This window comes from Heterocephalus glaber, unplaced genomic scaffold (genome assembly GCF_053883595.1).
Source record: "Heterocephalus glaber isolate CG9 unplaced genomic scaffold, H.glaber_assembly_v1.0 deba00000071, whole genome shotgun sequence".
Lineage (NCBI taxonomy): Eukaryota > Metazoa > Chordata > Mammalia > Rodentia > Bathyergidae > Heterocephalus > Heterocephalus glaber.
In genome coordinates this window covers 30,174,031-30,195,836 of record NW_028258137.1, presented here as the reverse complement: position 1 = coordinate 30,195,836, position 21,806 = coordinate 30,174,031, and the positions used below count along the sequence as shown (strand labels likewise).

The window sequence follows — 21,806 nt, the reverse complement described above, 5'->3', positions numbered from 1 at the left end:
GAGGAATTAATGGTGCTAAAATGTTTGTACTACTCAGAGTTCTCTATGGATCCTAGTACATCCCAACATCATTCTTCATAGAAACACTGGACCTAAAATTCATATAAAATCACAATAACATTCCAAATCAACATATTATTCAGCTTTTAATCATTGCCATGATACCCAACATGCACAACCATTTTGTGACAGTTTCTTCACACTAGTAGATAAAGAAAGCAGTCAGACCCCAGATCTGTCCTGGACGCAGGCATGAGCAGGCAGCAGAGTTAGGGCAAAGGTAGCCATGCTGTGACTTTCAAATCTCATGCTGAGCCTGGACTCTGGCTGTGGGGGTGGGGCCTGGGTCTTTTAGCTCAAACTCTCAAGAGGTCTCTTGCCAGCCTGAACATGGCTAACCATGGCTGTCTCCTGAGGTCGCCCCTTACCTTGGGAGTGTAACACTGAGATCCCTGAATTGAAGCTGTCCTGTGCCGCTCTGAGCCTTAGGTTCAAACAGCCGACCCCTTCTTGGAATGGTGTCTGACCAAGCACTCTTTCCAGGAGATATGGTGGACATTGGGCTGGAGTCACTCACCAGCTGTTGTAGCTCACAGCATCCACTGGTCCTTTCCACTACTCTATTTCTCCCTGAAGCCCTCTGGAGTCCCCCACTTTACTTTCTCTATGTAGATTTGGTCTTTAAGTTTCTTGCAAAATTTAAAACTAGAAACACCACTTGATCCAACTATTCCCTTTTCAAATATCTACATAAAAGAGTTAAAGACACCATACCATAGTGATGTATGCATATCCACATTTATAGCAGCACAATTCAGAGCAGCTGTATCTTGGAAGTAGCCTGTATGTCCATTAGTAGATGAATGAATAAAGAAAATGTGACATTTATATGTGATGGAGTACTACTGTGCCATAAAGGATAAACTTGAGTCATCTGTAGGAAAATGGATGCACCTTGAGACCATAATGTTAAGCAAAATAAATCAGACATGTTAGCTCAAATATCATGTGGTTTCTCTTATATGAGAAACTCAATATATAAAGAAAGTACAAAAGAAAACACAAACAATAGGAAAAAACTGCTGTAATCCAGCACGGACAATGTATCTAAAAATTGATTTAATATAATTGTCTTATGTGTTTTATATGTTTTTTCGCCTGTTAGTATGGCTGTTAAGCTGTATGTATGACAATTTTGTAAAAACTCATAAGATAAATAAATGAATGTAATACTGGCAAAAAAAAGGGGAGTAGAGAGGAAAGAGGCAAAAGGAATTGAGATGTAATGTAAACATTGTGTACTACGAACATGTACTAATAAAAAATAAAAAGAAAAGAAAAATATATAACAACTATATAAAATATAACAAGTGTTAGCAAGGATCTGGAAAAAGGAAAACATGTTTAAACTGTAAGTGAAACCATCATTAACCAAAACAACCTAAAATTAGTGTTATAATATGACCCAGGCTCTGAGTACTTCTGAGTATGTACTCAAAATATTTGAAACCGATTTATTGAAGAGATGTCTTCACTCCAATGTTCACTGCAGTACTATTCATAATGATCAATGCACAGAATCAAACTGTTTATCAGTAGATGAGTGCATAAGAAGAATGCTATATATATATATATGAATATATATATGAATACTACTAGCCTTTACAAAGGGATAATTCTGTGATCTGTTAACATTCAGGAATGAAACTGGAGAACACTGTGCTAAATGAAGTAAGTCAAGTAGAGACCAACAACTATCTCTTGTTATCTCTTATATATGGAGTGTGAAACTATTAAACTCGTGAAACCAGAGAGAAAAATGATAGTTACATAGATTGGGCATAAGGTAAAGAGAGAAATGATAGTAGGAAGGTACAAAATCTAAGACAGGAGGAACATTCTTTTCATTGCTTTGCTTTTTATTTACTTTTTAATTTCTTTTGCACAGTGTGGTGAATATAAATAATAATATAAAATAATGTATATTTCAGGATTTCTGAAAGGAAATTTCAAGTCTTGTCAGTATAAAAATGTCCCTTATTTGAGGAGTTAGGTATGTTAATCAGTTGAATGTAATATTCTATATATCCATAATTACATTATTTTTACCCCATAAATTTATATAAATATAATTTCTTAATAACTTTAAAGATACGAATGTTCTTTCTCTCTTTTTCAAATATCTTATTATACACTGTTCATTTTCTTTCTTCTCACCTATAGCTGCTCACAGATAATTGCAAGTGCTGAAAGTGAAACACTGAAATGGGGAAGTTACAGTACAGTTTTTGCCATGCTTATAAAGTCCTGAATTTTAAAATCTTTCCAGAGTGTTAGGGAGAGAGGTTTGTACAGCAGAACTATTTTCTGGTTTGAGAATAGATGAAGGAGGGTTCCATGAGCCTCCCCGAAATGATACCTAGAAGATGACACCTCCTGTCTAAGTGAGCTCATCTACCCTTGACTTCATATCCTGTTCGCACAGCCTTGGGTCAGCATCAGATGGTCCTGTAATAGAACTCAGGTAGCCTTCAGTTGGGTGACACCAGCACTCAGGAAAATGGACAAAAGCCAGAAGACACTGAAAATCACTACACCTAACCCTTCTCCATTTCCTGCTATCCCATTCTTTTGGTTTTCTTGGTCTTAGATAACCTTCTCATGATACACTTCAATCCTACATTTTCCCCCAATTCCATAGTGAACTCCCTAATTTAAATCTAATTCCAACATTTAAAACCTTCAAAAAACCATCCTTCAGTACTTGGCTTCTAGTCCAACACAGCATCATAACCTCAGGCAAGAAGTCTGTGTAGCAGATGCTTTGCTGCCTCATTTATATGGTTTGTTGCTGGCAAGCTAGCCCGGCTTCTACTTCCAGCATTTGTTGCTCTTTGCTCAGATTTAGCCTGGCTCAAGAAACTCTTCTATCTGTTTTTGCAGCAGATAAAGATGCCAAAGAATTAAAAGTACCTTGAGATAACCTTCAATCAATGATAAATAGGCATTGGTGGATAAATACCACCTCCCTTGCCACACAGGCAAAATAACCCAGAGATATTTCTCCTGCTTGTTTCTAAGAGCTCCTCAGCTCTGGTTTACCACAGTGGACTTATACTTGGCTATGCATCATTGATTTCTCTACATTTCTTTTCTGGGTCACCTTTCAGGTCTGACCCTCAGTAGTTTTTACATCTGACTATGCTAGCAGGTGGGCAGGTCAGACACTAAAGCTGGTGATTTAGTGTTCCTCCACCTTCTAAATTCTGTGACTCACCTCTGTGGCCACGGGCCACAGTGACAGATGGGACACCAAATATCAAGTCCCCCATCAAGTTCAGGAACAAGTCTTGCTTTTTGACCGGGTTGTCTGTCCCTCCTAAATACTTCTCAGTGGCGACTGGAATCAGCTCCTCAGGGATGTTCTGAAATGCATCGAGAAAGTGAATAGCCCCATCTGGCACGTAATGTGGCTTTTCCACCCAGGAAGCCTCATTAATGGCCAACCTCTTGAGCCTTGTGGAATTCCTTCCTGAAGTGGGAAAGGCAGGAATAAAAGGGACAGAACTGCAGATTTCAGTTTCTTTTGTGCCTCTGAATTTTCTGAGATATTGGGCAAGCCCCCAGCCTTTGCTTGTTTCTCAACCAATTCCTATGATTTCCCAGTTACTTACAACAATGGGATAGGACTTCCACAAGAGTGATGCAGCTGTCTTCTTGTTCATCTTACCTTCAGAAAGTGGATAGCCTATCATCTGTTTAAAAAACGTTTAAGCATTTATGAATCCTCACGGATTAACAGGGAGAAGCAAACAGGCCAACCAACCAAAACATTGTCAAAAGTTCTTTGGGGGATCTTGATAGGCCTGAGTCTTTCAAGAGTGTAAAAACTATCAATGTAATATATGGACTTACATCCAGAAACTCATGGGGTACAAAGAAAACACCTTAAAAATGTGTATCTGTCAGGCTGGAGGCACAATGGTAATTCAAGCAGCAAGAGAACATTTAAGCTAAAACACTGTTGAAGAACGGGACTCAGGGACAGTGGACACTGTCTCAGATGACAGAGGAAGACAAAATCAACCATTGTGACTTTGTTCCTTTAATAACCTCTAAGATCTTTGTGAAGTGACAAGGGCAGAAATCTCAGCATGTGATACCCTGTCCTAACCTCTGTACTCATAGGCTTAGCCCAATACTCTCCTGACATTTAGAAGCTTAAATCCATGTCCCAGGCTGATCCCAAACACCTGAAATCCCTGAGAACACTCAATGATTTCAGGAGAAATTACTATTTTTGTTAATAAAAACATGATATACAAAGACAGGCCCCTGAGCCTTATCACAGAGAAGTTACTTTAGAAAACTTGCCATTTCTTTGCTTTTTGAGATATATATCTCCCTCCCAAAACTATTTCTTCAAGCTCTGACTTCAGTTTTCTTTTGAGATTTTTCATAACCTCCCTGAAGTGCAAACATTTGGGAACGAAATTCTTGATCTGTCTGTCAATCCCTGTGGAAGGCGAGGCCTAACTTAGGCGAAGACCTTGTTTCAACTTTCTGCTGTCATAAAGAGAGAGAAGGCTGTTTCTCCCACAGAAGCTCATGGATGAACAAATCCAGTGGTTTGGCCACATGCATTAACTCACCTCTCAAACCCACAGTACTTCCCTGCGCTCAGTCAGCCTGGAAACATCATCAGACTTGGTGTCAGGGATTTGAATTCAGGTCATACTTGATCTTTTCCCTTTGCTATCAGATTATGAAATGAAACCTGCTCTAGTGCGACAACTAGTGTCTAGCATTAGCTTTGGCAGAGGAAAAGCCCTTCTTGCCTCTCAGAAGTCAATTGTAACTCTTGCAGAGGTGAGCTTCTCTGAAATTTTTCAGTGAGGATCCTGAGAGCACGTGGAGATTTGAGACCTGTGGGTCCAACTATACTGTGGAATCTCTTGCATCCCAGGCAGAATCTCCTAAAATCCCAGGTTTTCCCCTTTCTCGGCCTCTTCAATTTTCCATCTGCATAATTATTATCTCTGTAGCCCTCCAAGACTGTATTTTGAGGATAACTCTATGGGAAGATAATCAAAGAGTGCTTGAGGAGAAGAGTTCCCAGGGCTGCCCTGCCCAGGGACAGCTGGGCCATCCAGGAGATTTCCAAGGAAATGACCACTTGTTCCAATGGGGTCAGCTACCTACACTTAAAGAAGGGCCTGGAGAAGGCAGCACTCGTGGAACCAGAGATCAAGGGAGGATCATTGGGGGAGTGCATCTGTCTAAGAGGTTTGTACATTCTCACCATTTGAAGGACCCAGGCAAACTCTTGCTTATTGATTCCCACGATGTAGGGGACAGTGTTGAAATTCTTTTCTGCCAGAATCTCTGGAGTTGTTTTTGGTAGCAGCACTCCATCAAGCACAGTGGGTTTGAGGGAATGGCTCTAGGGAAGAAAGAAACACAAAGTCCGTGACTCCCCTCCCCAGGTAGAACCCATGTGCCCTTCTCTGCCTGCTGAGGGCTTGGCCATTACATAGACCCCTGTGGATATAGGCAGTGGCCTCAGAAGTTCAGGGTTCTAACAATGGGGTCTAAGCCTATGTGACCCAAAGGGCAGAACTTGCAGCTTTTTTCAGTGTATGTTCCACATTCCTGGCATCTCCAACTTCCTTCGGTCTCCATTACAGCTTCAACATCACTCCCTCAGCCTCATTCTTCACCCTCTCAGGAAGTCCTACGAGGGATTTGGAAGCTATCACTTTGGCCTCCCAAGCGTTTCTTTGAAATCTGGGTGGAAGTCTCTGTGATGATACTGGTTTTACAAGCGTACAGAATACACGAGTTAGGTGTTCACAGAGGCATCTTTAGAGAAGGAGCAGAGATAGGACATGATTGTCGTATGCTGTCCAACTAATGTCACAAGAGCTTAGCAACTGTTAGGAGATGAGAAGGAAGAAAGAAGGACCCAGGTTTCCCTCCTTGCACAGTTAATCAGACTCATGACTCACTGTAGTCTCCCAAACTCCTTATGAAATTATCTCTGCCTCCTGAAAATGAGAGATTCTAATGTACAATCTTGTCTCACTGTGATTTGGGGAGGAGGAAATGAAAATGAAAAGAGGGTGGCCAAGCCCATGGGGTGTAGATTTGTTAACTAGAGCAGTGAACTGGGAGACAGGGGAGTGGGTGCCAGTCCCATCTCTGTTTCTCCTGGCTGAGTTACTCTGGCTTCCCTTTCTAAGCTCACAGAATTGTATGCACAGAAGTGACTATGATTCTAGAAAGGAGCAAACTTTCCTTCATCGTTAACTGAAGCTTAAAGAGTTAAGGACTCATAACTTGTAATCATGAAGTCAAAGGTCCTTACCTCTCTAGGGTCACCATGAAAATCCAGACTAATGAGTTTCTGTGAAGACAAAGGCAGAGGATGTGGTGAGGAGCCTTCCTGGGTTACATGTCGATTCCTTGAGCCATGCCCGGCACTATGAGGTTATCCCTACTGGGGATATCTCTTTGGCTGGGCTCAGAGAACAAGGATACTACATGGGCTGCGCTGGACATGAGTACAGGGGAGGGGAGTAGGAAAGGGTTTCTTCAAGGTAAAAGGGGAGCGGAACAGATAAAGTCTATGACCACATATAAAGAGTGGGGCCACCTTAATGGACAAAAGTACCAATTTCAGTGTGGTTTCCAAGAGCTCATCCTCTGTCTTCTGGTGCAGGCAGTGAACCATGATGGCTGATGTTGTGGTTTTGCAGCCAGCAATAACAGCAATATGGTATAGAGATCACAGACAACAGCAGAGTTCAAGAGCAATGTCTCTTTTCTCTGTCAATGGAAATACAGAGTTTCTATCCAATGCCAATTTCTGAAGGTAGCAGAGGATAGCTCCATATACTCTATATGGGAGTTCTGGGTCTCTGTTACTAAATGACATGAGTCAGCTACACAATATTTGTATCTATGATACCTTATCTCTATTAAAATTGACACAGTCTCATTCCCCAGTACCACACAGACACTCAGACACATACACACACACACATACACACACACACATACACACATACACACACAAATGGGCACGATATTTTCAAAATTGAATGTCTTAAAACAGGCCAGTTGGAATGGAGTGTAAGAGCTTGAATCCAGAATTCCACTTTCTGGTTTATCCTACATCCTTTACTTACTACATATTTGGACTCAGGTAAGCCCTTCATTCTCTTTATGTCTCAAGTTCACCATCCATAAATAAGCATAATGATTGCTCCTCTTATGAGGCAGTATGTGATGTGCCTAGGAGGACATCATATTTCCCACTCATTGCAACTGACACAGAATTCCAGGAGACCTGAATAAGCTGATTCACACAAAGGCACACAAAACAATATGAAATGTGATTTAAATATGAGCTCTGAAGAAACCTTTTCTGTTCAGTCACTCTGATTTCAGGGTTGTTTGGAGCATCTTAGCTGCATCCAACAAGAAAGACCCCCTGGGGATTTGAGAAGAATAGAAAAAAGGGTACCCAAGCTATGCACCGTGTGACCTACCTCAGCGAAGGGCTTGATGTCCATTCTGGTCAATTCACTAATAGTGGTGACCACATCACTCTCAGAAATGGGCCTATGGAAGAGGTTCTTGGCCAGGGGAGATAACACCTGGGAGGGAAGTGCAGAGGAGGACACTTTATGCTCACAGGGAGGGAAGTCAGTGACTTACTTGCTCTTTAAGCTTCTCTTCATTTGCTGCTTTGACCAATATATTCACCAGGAGACTCCAGTACTTCACGAACAGGAGAGCTCCTCACCTGTTCACCTGCTTCCCAGGCCTCCCACCTGGACCCGGGTCCCCCCAAGAGAACCTCAGTGGGATAGAGCCAGAGCCTAGACCCAAGAACAGACAGGAAGTGTGTGGCACATGTACTTCCTTACAATCGAAAGTATTAGAAAGACAGCTTCGCAAATATTAGTCACAAGTGCAGTTTCAACATTCCCATTAATAAGAATTTAAAAGAATTTGTTTCTGATATGCGGTCTCACTACATAATTCAGGGTGGCTTTCAACTCACTATGTAGCCCAGGCTGCCCTCGAAGTCACAGAGATCCTCCTGCCTCAGCCTCCCAACCTAGGATTACAGGTGTGTGCAACCATGCCCAGCTGATTACTCATAATTTATCCTAAGAAAAATGATCACAGAGAGAAGAGAAGCAGCTTGAAGCTCCTGCGGCCGTCCCGGGCCACGCCCACGGCATGGTGAGGTCACAGAGGCTTCTTGCAGCCCCACCCCCACCCCAAGCTCTCTAAACTGCTCCGGCGACCGGCCCCAGTAAGACAAGACAAGCAGACTGAAGCTCCTGAGGCCCTCCCGGGCCACGCCCATGGCGCGGTGAGGTCCACTTAGCTGCACGGGCGCATCCCACGCTCAGTCCCCGCCCCACACGCGCCGCCTACCTTCTGGCTTTCCTGCTACCTGGTCCCACACTACAGAGGCACAGGAGATTATAAAGACCCTTGTCCTGAGCTCCACAAAATAGAGCAAAAGTTAGTAACAGAAAGAGGGCTTCTCAGGTTCCTTGAAGAAAACTGAAGCTCAGCAGAAGAGTAAAGAGAACCTCTACAATAAAGGCACATCAGACCACTGTACTTGGTCTGCTGCTGGCTTGCTGAGACTCATTGACTTGTATATGCACAGGGATTCCTATGTTGCCTACTGTGACAGCAGAGACATACCCTGAAGGAGGCCCATAATTTCTATTGCTATTTGCAAAAAAGAAAAAAAATTTTTTTCTTATTTTTAATTCTTAATTTTTACTTTTTTCTTACTCTACAAAGTTTTAATTTTCTTTCTTTTCTTTCTTTTATCTTTTCTTTCTCTCTCTCTCTCTTTCATTCTCTCACTGTCCTACATTGCCCCTCATCTCCCCATTTGTTCTTTTCTGCACTGAATTCGGATTTCTCCCATACTGTTCTTTTCTTCTCTTTTTCCTTCTCTTGATTATCATTAGGTTTAAAGGAAAGTAAGTTTGGTATCTAGCCTCCCTGTTGCTGTTAGGTGATTCTATTCACATCTTTGTTCTTTCATTCTGCCATTTTCTCTTGCCTATAACAACTTCTTAGAGTTTGCCTGATCTTTCTGTGTCTTCTGGCCTCACCGCTAATCTTACCTGTTCTTTCTACCTGTCCCTCCCTCCTCAAATCCTTTTAGCTCCCCACCCCGAAGGGGAAAGATGCTATATTGAAGAGCTTATTCGTTATAAACTTATGTGGGGTTGGTCCTTGGTTTTAATTTAACTCACATAGTTAAAAATGGTAGATTAATAACTACCACAAATTGTCATTTTCTAAGCTGTGCTGGATGCTATGGTATTGCTGACTATGTCATTTGGGCTGACATGTTGTGATTGATCTAATTAGTTTTCCTTCCTGGTATAAGAAAAATATAATAGCTTCAGGGTCATTAGAGTCTCAAAACCCAAACACAAGCCATATCTAGAAGACATGGAAGAAAAGCAATCATTCCACAAGGGTTTAAAACACAAGCAACAAAGATACCTACATTAAGCAATCTTGAAATATCAACCCAAGAATTAAATCAAGGGCAGTACCAAAAACAAAAAGGAGAAGACACTTAAGCAAGGCACAAACACAGGCTTCCACACCACAAAAAGGAAATTCTGGGGGAAATGAGGTGGAAAACACTGATAAGCAACTACTTGGACACCCTGAACTGATAGCACAGGAAGTAACAAAGCCAATTCATGAGGCTCTAGAAAAGTTCAAAACAGAAATAATCTCCCAGATAAATACAGACATGGTGAGCAGAGTGAAAGACATGATTAGAAGCTCTAGAGCAGAAACAGATAAGAAAATAGATGAAATCAGAAACATGCTGGAAGCCATGAATGCCCAGCGTAAGAAAGAAATGGAAACCATGATCCCTCAACATAAGAAAGAAATGGAATCCATGAAAGAGATTCAAAAAGATATTCAGGAGATTAAAAACTCCAATGAAAGCATGCAGAGCAGACTAAGAGAATCTGGAGACAGAATATCAGATATAGAAGACAGGATTGCAACTAAGGACCTTGAAAACAGAGATTTCTTAAAGACAGTAAGGGACCATGAGAAATCAATCCAACAGCTGCTAGACGATGCAAAGAAGAATAACATAAGACTCATAAGAGTCCATGAAAAAACAGGAGAAAGTACAAAGGACACAAAAAAACTGTTCACAGAAATAATAGTAAATAACTTCCCAGACAGAGGTAGAAAGTTGAATGTACAGATAAGTGAGGAATATAGAACTCCATCCAGCCATGACCAAAAAATATCTACACCTAGACATTTAATAGTCAAGATTACAGAAACCCAACAGAAGAACAAAATTCTACAGGCAGTTAGAGAAAAGAAACAAATCACCTACAAAGGAAATTCCATCAGAATCATGGCAGATTTCTCAACACAAACCCTCAAATCAAGGAGAGTCTGGAATGAAGTATTTCAAGCCCTAAAAGAAAATAACTTCCAACCTAGACTGTTGTATCTGGCAAAATTATCTTTCAAAATCAATGGGGAAATTAGATACTTCCACAACAAAGAACACCTGAGAAATTTCATGAACACCAAACCAGCACTCCAAACAATTTTAAGCAATATCCTAGAAAAAGACAAGGTCACAACTCCATGAGGTCTAGCAGAGAGAAGGCACCACGCAAGGTAAGACACTAAAGCAAAAGGGGGGGGGGATAAGAAAAGAGCCAACAATAGTAAAACATCATGACAAGGATAAGTCAATATCTGTCAATTATAACTATCAATGTTAATGGCCTCAAATTCACCAATCAAAAGAAATAGACTGGCAGAATGGATTAAGAAGCAAAATCCAGCAATATGCTGTATACAAGAAACACACCTAACTCAAAAGGAAATCCATAGACTGAAAGTAAAAGGATAGAAAACAGTTCTCCACATGACAGGAACCCAGAAAAAAGCAGGCATAGCAATCTTATTTGCAGACAAAGTAGATTTCAAACCAAAACTAATTAAGAGAGACAAAGATGGTCACTACATCCTTGTGAAAGGAACAATCCAAGAGGAAGAGATGAGAATCCTAAAGATATATGCACCAAATACAAATGCCCCAACTATACAAAACAAATATTAATGGACATGAAAACCAAATAGGCACTAATGCAATTGTAGTGGGGGCCCGCAACACCCCTCTATCACAAATAGACAGATCAACTAGGAAAAACATTAACAATGAAATTCTAGAATTAAAGAAGCTATTGAACAAATGGACTTAATAGATGTTTACAGAGTATTCCACCCCACAAAATCAGAACACACATTCTTTTCAGCTGCACACAGGTCATTCTCCAAAATAGATCACATGCTAGCTCATAGGACATATCTAAGTAAATGTAAAAGAATTGAAGTTATCCCCTGTATGTCATCAGACCATAGTGCAATACAATTGGAGATCAATAACATAAGAAACTGCAGAACAGCCACAAAAACATGGAAATTGAACAAAACCCTCCTGAACAACCAAGGGGTGCCAGAGGAAATTAAAGAAGAAATCAGACAGTTTATACAAGTAAATGAAAATTCCAGAACAACATACAGGAATCTGTGGGACACAATGAAAGCAGTTCTACACGGGAAATTCATAGCAGTGAATGCCCATATTAGGACAACAGAGAGAATTCAGTTAAATAACTTAATGCAGAACCTCAAGCTCCTAGAAAAAGAAGAGCACAACAAACCCAAAGCTCGTACAAGAAAAGAAATTATAAAGATCTGAGCAGAAATCAATGCAATGGAGACTAAGAGAATGATACAAAAAATTAATGAATCAAAGAGTTGGGTTTTTGAAAGAATAAATAAAATGGATAAACTTTTAGCCAACCTTATCAAAAAAAGAAAAGAAAAGGCTCAAATACATGCAATTAAGAATGAAAAAGGTGAAGCCACAAAAAATCCAGCAGAAATCCAGAGAATCATCAATACCTACTTTGAAAACCTGTACTCTAATAAAATGGAAAACAGAAGAAATGGACAGATTCCTAGATACATATGGATTGCCAAAATTAAATGAAGAAGATATAGAACTTCTAAACACCCCAATTACAATGAGTGAAATTGAAAATGTAATAAAAAAACTTACCAACAAAGAAAAGCCCAGGTCCTGATGGCTTCACTGCTGAATTCTACAAGACATTTAAAGAAGAACTATCACCATTACTCTTTAAACTCATCAAGGAAATTGAAAGGGAAGCAAGGCTTCCAAATTCATTCCTGGAAGCAAGTGTTACCTAGATTCCAAAACCAGGGAAAGACCCAACCCAAAAAGGGAACTATAGAGAAATCTCCCTAATGAACATAGATGCAAAAATCCTCAACAAGATACTGGCAAACAGAATACAGAGTGTCATCAAGAAGATCATACACCCTGACCAAGTCGGATTTATCCCAGGGATGCAAGGATGGTTCAACATCCATAAATCAATAAATGTAATACACTATATTAACAGAGTCAAGGACAAAAACCACATGATCATCTCAATAGATGCAGAAAAAGCGTTTGACAAAATCCAACACCCATTCATGATAAAAATGCTACAGAAAATTGGAATAGGAGGTCTTTATCTCAACCTGATTAAAGCTATCTATGAAAAACCAACAGCCAACATCATACTAAATGGTCAACAACTTAAAACTTTCACACTAAAGTCAGGAACAAGACAAAGATGCCCACTATCACCACTCCTGTTCAATATTGTTCTGGAAACATTAGCCATAGCAATTAGACAAGAGAAAGAAATAAAAGGAATAAAGTCGGAAAGGAAGAAGTGAAACTGTCCTTATTTGCTGATAATATGATACTTAACGTAGAAGACCCAAAAAACTCAGTCAAAAGTCTTCTAGATCTAATTGACAGATTCAGTAGAGTAGCTGGATACAAGGTCAACACTCAAAGAACAATAGCCTTTTTATATGCAAATAGCAGACCCATTGAGAGAGAAATTTGGAAAATAATTCCTTTTACAATAGCATCTAAAAAAATGAAATATCTAGGAATCAACCTAACAAAGGAAGCAAAAGACCTCTACACTGAAAACTACAGCACTCTGAAGAAGGAGATAGAAGAGGATATAAGAAAATGGAAAGATATCCCTTGTTCCTGGGTAGGAAGAACCAATATAGTGAAAATGGCCATACTTCCAAAACTACTATACAGATTCAATGCAATGCCAATTGAAATTCCAACAATATACTTCAGAGAACTAGAGAATTTCCAAACATTCATTAGGAAACAGAAGAAACCTAGAATAGCAAAAGCAATTCTAGGCAACAGAGACATGGCTGGGGGTATCACAATCCCCAACTTGAAACTATACTACAAAGCTACTGTGATAAAAACAGCATGGTACTGGCAAAGAAACAGACCCAAAAATCAGTGGAATAGATTAGAAGAGAAACAACTCCAGACATACTCAGTCACCTCATCTTTGACAAAGGAGCCAACCACCCTCATTGGAGGAAAGATAGCCTATTTAATAAATGGTGTTGGAAAAACTGGATTTCAACCTGTCAGAAATTAAAAGTAGACCCATACCTATCACCATGCACTAAACTAAGATCGAAGTTGGTTAAAGATCTAAATATTAAGTCAGAAATACTAAACTTGCTGGAAGATAAGTTAGGTAGAACTCTTGATGACATTGGTATAGGAAAAGACTTTCTGAACAAATCTTCAGTAGCACGGGAGCTAGCACAAAGAATCAACAACTGGGATCTCATCATATTAAAAAGCTTCTGCACTGCAAGAGAAACTACCAACAGAGCTAACAGACAACCTACAATGTGGGAAGAAATATTTAGCAGCTCTAGCCAGACATAGTTCTACTATCAAGAATATATAAAGAACTGAAAAAAATCAGACCTCCCAAATTCAAAGACCCAATTCTAAAAATGGGCATCTGAAATGAACAGACATTTCTCAGACAAAGAAGTAAAAACAGCAAATAAATATATGAAAAAATGTTCAACATCACTGGTCACTCGAGAGATGTTGAAAACAACACTGAGATTCTACCTCACCCCACAAAGAATGGCTGCTATCAAGAAATCAACCAATAACAAATGCTGGCGGGGGTGTGGAGAGAAAGGAACCCTTCTCCATTGTTGGTGGGAATGTAGATTGGTGCAACCACTGTGGAAATCAGTTTGGAGATACCTCAAAGAACTAGGACTAGAGGTCTTATTTGACCCAGCTATTCCCCTACTGGGAATCTTCCCCAAAGAATTAAAAGAATCATACCACAGCGATATATGTGGACCTATGTTTATAGTGGCACAGTCTGTAATAGCTAAAGCTTGGAAACAACCCAAGTGCCCATCGACTGGAAACTGGATAAAGAAGATGTGTTTTTTTTTTTTTATAAAATGGAGTACTACTCAGCCATAGAGAATGAGAAACTAGAGATATTTATAGCGAAATGGATGCATATTGAGGCCATACTCTTAAGTGAAATAAATAGTACACACATGTGTAAATACCGAATAGTTTCTCTAGTGTGAGAAATTGAAAGTGTAAATAAGCATGAAAATGATTAAAATGAATAATTGATAATTTGAAATAAGAAAAGTTCCAAGGGTTTGGGGATGGTGGAAGGGAAAGGGGAAAGGGAAGAAGGGAAAGAAAAAAACTTATGAGAAAAAACAATGGATTCAAACTCTGTGTAGATAGGGAAGGGTGGAGGGGGTGAAGGGTGCACAGGTAATGGGAAAAAAAATAAAAACTGAGATGCCTCATGTTTTGATACAAACACCCAATGATAAATGTCAATGTATTTTATACCTAAAATGTACCAATAAATATATATATTAAAAAAATGAAAAATGATCACAGAGTCTCATAAAAATTTCTAAGAATGCTGATACTGTTTATAGTAGTAAAAATTGGAAATAAGCAAATCCTCTAATGCATGATATTGAGTAAATGAACAACTTTTCATTCTTACCATAGAATAGAAAGCAGTTATCATATATAGTGTTACATAAGAGTTTTCCTTATTTAGGGAGCTATTTATGTTGTATTACAATAATAAGTCAAATTTTGTGAAAACAAAACAATATACAAAGATGACAGAGAGAAGAGTGAGACTGTGGATGTATGTATGGATGGATGATAGATGGATAGATACAACTGGATAGTGAGATACAGAGGTAATATTGTGGGAAAAGACTAGAAAAAATATGTGTGATAATGTCCTCAATAACTATTGGTGTGCAGTGGGACTGTGGAAAACTTTTTGCTTCTTTGGTCTTATTTGTAATATATATATATGTGTGTGTGCATATATATATATCATGTCATGTATATATATATTATGTATATATATATATATATATATATCCCTCTAAGTATGAAGGCAATACTTGTTTGAAGAATACAATGGTACAATTGGATCTCTGCTCAACACTGAGCTGCTTGGAGGGTTTCTTCAGATTCCAGCACCTTATATAGCTTCCCTCAGTATCCATGTAATTCCAGTTCCCTATATATTCAAGACTTCTTGTGCCCATAGGTTGTGTCTGTGGTTCTCATCCCTGTCTCATCCCTGACTATTCCATCTTCCATCGCTCCTTCTATTCATGCATGTACCCCTGCCCAACTTCTAAGTCCCTGAGGCTGCTATCCTCCCTGTTGAGAATGGAAAAGCCACTGCACTACCTCAGGGCAACCCCCTCCCTGCTCTTGGCCTTTAATTTCCCTCAACATGAAGTTCTAGCTTGGAGAAAAAGGACAAGGACAGTTTATCCACCTTATAACCATGTGTCCCTTTTATTATAACTTAAAGCTACCCCAACTACCCAAAGAAGTAAGGCAAGTCCAAATATAATGATTAGAAAGGAGAAGAACTCAACCACATGACAGGGGGAAAGTGTAGCCTGCAGCTGGATATTCTTATGACTCTAGGATCTTAAGCAGAACTCTGAGCTTCCTGGCAGTCAAGGAGGTTTTCAGTTATGGCTCTCCACCATCTGGTCTTGCACAGTGAGTAAAATCAGCCCTAAGCCCAGCAAAGTAGCTCAGGGCTGGATTGGCTGTTTCCTCTGAGGCTCTGACAGCAGCCACATCAACCCCAGAGGTAGGGCCTGTTAACAGGAATACTTACAAGAACAGAGACACTAATACCTCCTGCTGACTCTCCAAAAATGGTCACAGGGCCTGGATTCCCTACAAAGTTGGCAATGTTTTCCTGGACCCAGCGCAGTGCAGCCACCTGGTCCAAGTGACCCCAGTTCCCTCGGCTGTGTTCATCCCCCGTGCTGCAAGAGAAGAGGGCAGGAAACCGAACTGTTGTGAAGGCAGGACTCTCAGGACCACAGGTAGACTGGGGTGGTCTCACTGAGTCTTCTAGATCAAGCCTGGGCAACTGCAACCTTAACACCGGGATCTTCACCTGCCTCTCATTCGTACTCCAGAGTTCTATGGAGGGATCCATATTCATTATTCTTGCACCTGTTCACTGAACAGCTACTATGCATCCTACATGGCTGAAAAGCTAGAGTACATGGTGGTTGGGGTGGGGGGTGGAACAGGCAAAATCTTTTAATACTCTCAGCTCACACTGCAAACCACAAAAAAAAATAGATGAAAACAGAATATAATGTCAATTTGTTGAAAAAGAAAATATGATAAAGAGGCACGGGGCCATGGGATGATAGTTCAGATTTCATTACCAGGAAGGCCTCTTTGAGTAGTGACCTTTGTTAAGCAAAATGAGAGACATGGGTTTAGTAAACATGAAAGGAAGAAAATTTCATTTAGAAGAAGCAGTATACAGAAAGAACTGAGGACCACAGAGACAAAAGTGTGAGTGTAGCTAGATTGGTGCTTTGGCCCTTGGTAAGGTACTTCTATGCCATTGTAGGTAACATGAGAACCTTCTGCAGAGATAACTTCATTCAGTGTGTCGTACATGGTGCCCTGGCCTCAGAAAAGTAGGAGGTTTATAAAAATATGTGGTTATATACAACAAGTGGGATCTCTTCTTATTAAAAAGCTTCTGCACAGCAAGAGAAACCACCAACAGAGTGAAGAGACAACCCACAATACGGGAAAAATTTTCACCTGCTGTTCCTTAGACAAAGGTCTATGTTCTAGAATCTATACAGAACTTAAAAAATCAGACCTCCCAAATTGAAAGACTCAATCCAAAAATGGGCATCTGAAATGAACAGACATTTCTCAGACAAAGAAGTAGAAATAGCAAATAAACATGAAAAAATGTTCAATATCACTGGTCATTCGAGAGATGCAAATGAAAATAACACTGAGATTTCACCTCACCCCAGAAAGAATGGCTGCTATCATGAAATCAACCAATAACAAATGCTGGCAGGGCTGTGGGGAAAGAGGAACACTGCTCCACTCCTGGTGGGAGTGTAGACTGGTGCAATCACTGTGGAAATCAGTATGGAGATACCTCAAAGAACTCAGACTGGAAGTATCATTTGACCCAGCTATTCCCCTGCTGGATATCTTCCCCAAAGAATTAAAAGTATCATACCACAGTGATATATGTGCACCCATGTTCATAGCAGCACAATTTGTAATAGCTAAACCTTGGAAGCAGCCCAATTGTCCATCAACTGGAGACTGAACAAGAAAATGTGGGTTTTTATATAAATGGAGTACTACTCAGACATAAAAATGAGAAATTAGAGACATTTATAGCTAAATGAGTGCACATTGAGACAATACTCTTAAGTGAAATAAATAGGACACACATGTTTAAATACCTAATAGTTTCTCTGGTGTGAGAAAATGAAAGTATAAATGAGGACTAAAGGGTGTAATACATGGTGTGAAACAAGAAGAAAATGGGCAAAGGGGAAGGGGAAGTTGGAGGGATGGGGAAAAGAAAGAAGGGAATGGAATTAATATGAGAAAATGAAAAAATGGAAACATAGTCTTTGTAAATAGGGAGGGATGGAGGAGTTGAAGGGAGGGCAGGGGAAGGGGGAAAAATAAGAACCAAGAGAGATTATGCAAAGGTGCAAATTTCCAATGATGAATGTCATTATATTGTATACTTAAAATGTATGAATAAAATTAATTTTAAAAATATGTCATTATAGCAATAATCCAGCCCAGAGACATAGAAATTGGATATGGTACAAGAGGCCTAGGTGAGAAGTAGTTGGATTCTGAACAAGGTGAAGCTCTGACCTCAGCTACGGATGTTATCTAGGATTAGCCCCACAGTTTAATAGGCCATTACTCTGGTCTTGGCTGTGGCCATCAGTGGGGAGGTCATATTGCCCTGCATGATACTGCAGTGCTCATGAGATACTTCTATGAGTCACGTAGCTTCAGTCAGACTCACTTTCTAAAGTAAGTCAATTGAGGGATTTAACTCCTTGTAGCCTGCACTGCTTACAGGATGTTTTCGGCATAATCAATATTGTGGGCTCTGGCAGGGGCTGTGCTTTTTGGGGTGAGTAAGTTTGGTAGGTAGACTAGATATTTTTGGCAGAGAGAGCAGCACATGAAACAGCTCAAGAGCAAGTGGACAAACGTGACTAAAAATGAGAAGCTAAGTGGGGTACAATAATGAAGAGCCTTGGATATATAATGCAAAACCTTAGCATGGGGCTAACGTGACTAGAGCCAGGTTTTAGAATCTTTGCTTTAGAGGCTACTTTAGGCTTGATTTGTCCCAGAAGGGTTCATGTGCTGGAACACTGGCCCCTAATACGGCACAGGAAAAGGTAGTAGAACCTAGGAACCTAGGAAAAGGGGAGGCTAGTGGAAGCTCTCTCCTCTGCAGGGATGAAAGGATTGTTCATGGGACAGCAGTTAGCCTTCCTGGGGGTAAGTTGTTTTTAAACGGGTGTGAATAATCCCGGTTCCCTCTGTCTGTCACCCTGAGTTGCCAATGTTCTCTTCTGCATGCTGCAGATTCCCTTTCTGCTTTTCCACCATGTTGTAACACAGCCAAGTTCCCTCACCAACAACCAATTCAATGAAGACACTCAGTCTAGGACTTTCAACCTCCAAAATCCGGAGTTAAATACATTTGTTTTCTTATAATTTCCCTGTCTTGGGCACTTTGTTGTATTAATAGAAAATAGCAATTAAGGGGCTAGTGTGAGGAGAGGAGAGGGCAGTATCATACCTGAAGAATCCCCAGATACCCAGGCCATATTGAATGGTCACCACCACCACATTCTCAAGGGCAGAGAGGGCCAGTCCATCATAAATTGATGCCCCACCCAGCACCAGCCCTCCTCCGTGGATCCACACCATCACCTGGACAAAGATGATACAGCCACACTTGTTACAGGAAGCGGAGTTTAGAAGGTCCTCAGAGGTTGTCTGATTTGGTCACCTATATCATGGCTGTGACACACAGAGGCTATAGTCCAAAATTCACCAGTGTCCAGCAAGTTTGCAAAACACAGTCTTGTTCTTCTCCATCTCTCCCAGGTGGGTCGCAGGCCACCATACCACTCATTGCACTCATTACTTGGTTACTCCTGCCTTTCTCCCCAGACCCATGTGCCTTGACCTCACAAAACTCATCAAACTGATCGGGGATTTAGCTCAGTGGTGCTACTGCCTGGCTCACAAGCACAAGGTCCCGAGTTCGATCCCCAGTACCAAAAGACAAACAAAAAAACAAACAAACAAACTGAGACTTATCATGAGAGCAGCAAAGGCCAAGGATGTTTTATTCTTCTCAACACCCCATCGTCTTCATGCCTCAACCATTTAACCAGCTGAACAAAAGCATGGTGTAGCCCTTGTATTTCAGTTTCACTTCAGTTAACTCTTTAATAATAGTGAATTAAACATCTCAGTGTGGGAATGTTTATTTCAGGAAGCCCCAACAATGTCCCCTTTAAAAATTAAAAAAAAAATTTGTATTAGTACATGTGTACAGTACATAATAATCACATTTATTATGGTGAGTTGGTACAGATATATATTACATCTTAATTCTTTTTTCATCCCCTACCCCTTCCCACACCTCCTCGCTCCTTCCAACTCTCGGTTCCCTTCCCATTTGTAGAAGCTGTTTCCATTTTTTCCTTTTAATTCTTTTATTTTAGCCCTTTTTGCTGTCCTCCCTCCCTTTCCCTCCATCTCTCTTTTTTTTAGTGGGGTACTGGGGATCAAACTGGGGACCCTGCACTTTCTGAGCTAAATCCCCAGCCCTCCCCTCCATCTCTTGTTTCCTTTTCCATTTGAAAAAAATCTCCCTACTTCCTATTCACTATCTTTTACTTTTCATTTATATTCATATAAGAGAAAATATACAATATTTAATCTTGTGTGTTTGATTTATTTCACTTAATATTATAGTCTCAAGGTACATCCATTTACCTACAAATGCCTCAAGTTTATTTTCTTTATGGCAAAATAGTACTCCATTGTGTATAAATACTACATGTCTTTATCCATTCCTCTGTTAATTGGCATATAGGCCATAGGCCATTTCCAAGATTTAGCTATTATGAATTGTGTGCTGCTATAAACATGGATATATATGTATCACTGTGATATGATGACTTTAACTCTTTGGGAAAGATACTAGAAGGGGAATAGCTGGGTTGAATGCAATTTCTCTTTTTACTTCTTAGTTTTTTCTTATGTGCTTCCTCCAGCTATCTCTGCAGGCCAAATCCTACCTACCATCTTAAGTTCACATCTACCTTCCGCCAAGAAGTCTTCAATATTTTCACTTATTATTAACTGAGATTCTACATTGTGCCAGAGACTGGGATAAGAATTGAAGATAAGCAGGAACGCTAATCAGAATTTGTCCTTCTCAAATTTAAAGAGCTCACATTACAAAGAAGAAACAAGAATGAATATTATTATAGCAATGTTGCTGATGAAAAAAGAACTCAGGCTGTGAACTATGCATGGAGGACTATTCAAAACATTTTTACATAACCTATTCATGAAGGAAATACTACTGTTTTCCCACATGAGATGTAGGTGAACTGAGGAACTTCACTTTCCTGCTATAACAAATGGTAGCAGCAGGAATTGAGCCAGTCTGGCCCAGAGTCCACATGCTGAACTGCCCACTGACTGCAGCTCATGGCAATAGCATAGCCAGGTGGCTCTTAAGGGAGAAGATCTTTCTGCATCTCTAACTAGTTTGTCATCAGTATTGGTTTCAGACACCTAGGAAGGACTGAGATAAAGCTTGACAGTCAGCACTGAAAGCTCATATGTGATTATCCCCATTTGAAGAAAAAGGGGCTAAGAGAAGTTAAGAAATTTCCCAGTCTCTTGAGAGTAAAAAATCCACCCAGGATTTAAGTATAGTTCTGTGTAGTTCTAGAGCCTATGTCTACGGGAGAAGAGTCTCCTTCCTCCAGCTTCCAGTGACCCTGCTTCTTCGCTACTCCCAATACCTAGCTGTCAGGGAAGGGACTGAATTCAGGTCTTCTCTAAGTGATGACTGAGCCCAGAAATGCTTAGTAATGATACATGAAAAAGTTAGTGTCTGTGCAGGACATATGAGAAGATCCTTGAAGGTAGGGATTGCATGGTAATAGTTTTGTGTTCTACATTTCCCTAACTCCACTTTAATTTTGTGTATGAAAGTCCATAATAGAAGTATGAATGGATGCATGAATGAATGAATGAATGAGTTTTTTAATCCTTATCTCCTTGCACCATATAAAGCATGTGTGGAGCCAGTGTCTACTCGCAAATTTACAACATCCTCTCCTACACCTGAGCTCCAAGCAGAGTGTTCCTGGAA

At 40.1% G+C, this 21,806-nt stretch overlaps 1 protein-coding gene across 1 annotated transcript in view; it reads right to left on the bottom strand.

The window, feature by feature from the left end:
* The window catches only part of LOC101716489 (liver carboxylesterase-like), a 29,183-nt gene extending 9,850 nt beyond the window's left edge, over window positions 1–19,333 (bottom strand). The window contains exons 1-7 of the mRNA XM_087206361.1: window positions 19,200–19,333; window positions 16,191–16,344; window positions 7,554–7,661; window positions 6,674–6,778; window positions 5,303–5,443; window positions 3,675–3,755; window positions 3,278–3,425 (exon numbers count right to left, since the gene is read on the bottom strand). Coding sequence (XP_087062487.1) covers window positions 3,278–3,425; window positions 3,675–3,755; window positions 5,303–5,443; window positions 6,674–6,778; window positions 7,554–7,661; window positions 16,191–16,344; window positions 19,200–19,330 — 868 coding nt within the window. The 5' untranslated portion in view covers window positions 19,331–19,333. The remainder of the gene's footprint in view (window positions 1–3,277; window positions 3,426–3,674; window positions 3,756–5,302; window positions 5,444–6,673; window positions 6,779–7,553; window positions 7,662–16,190; window positions 16,345–19,199) is intronic.
* Window positions 19,334–21,806: the final 2,473 nt, after the last annotated feature.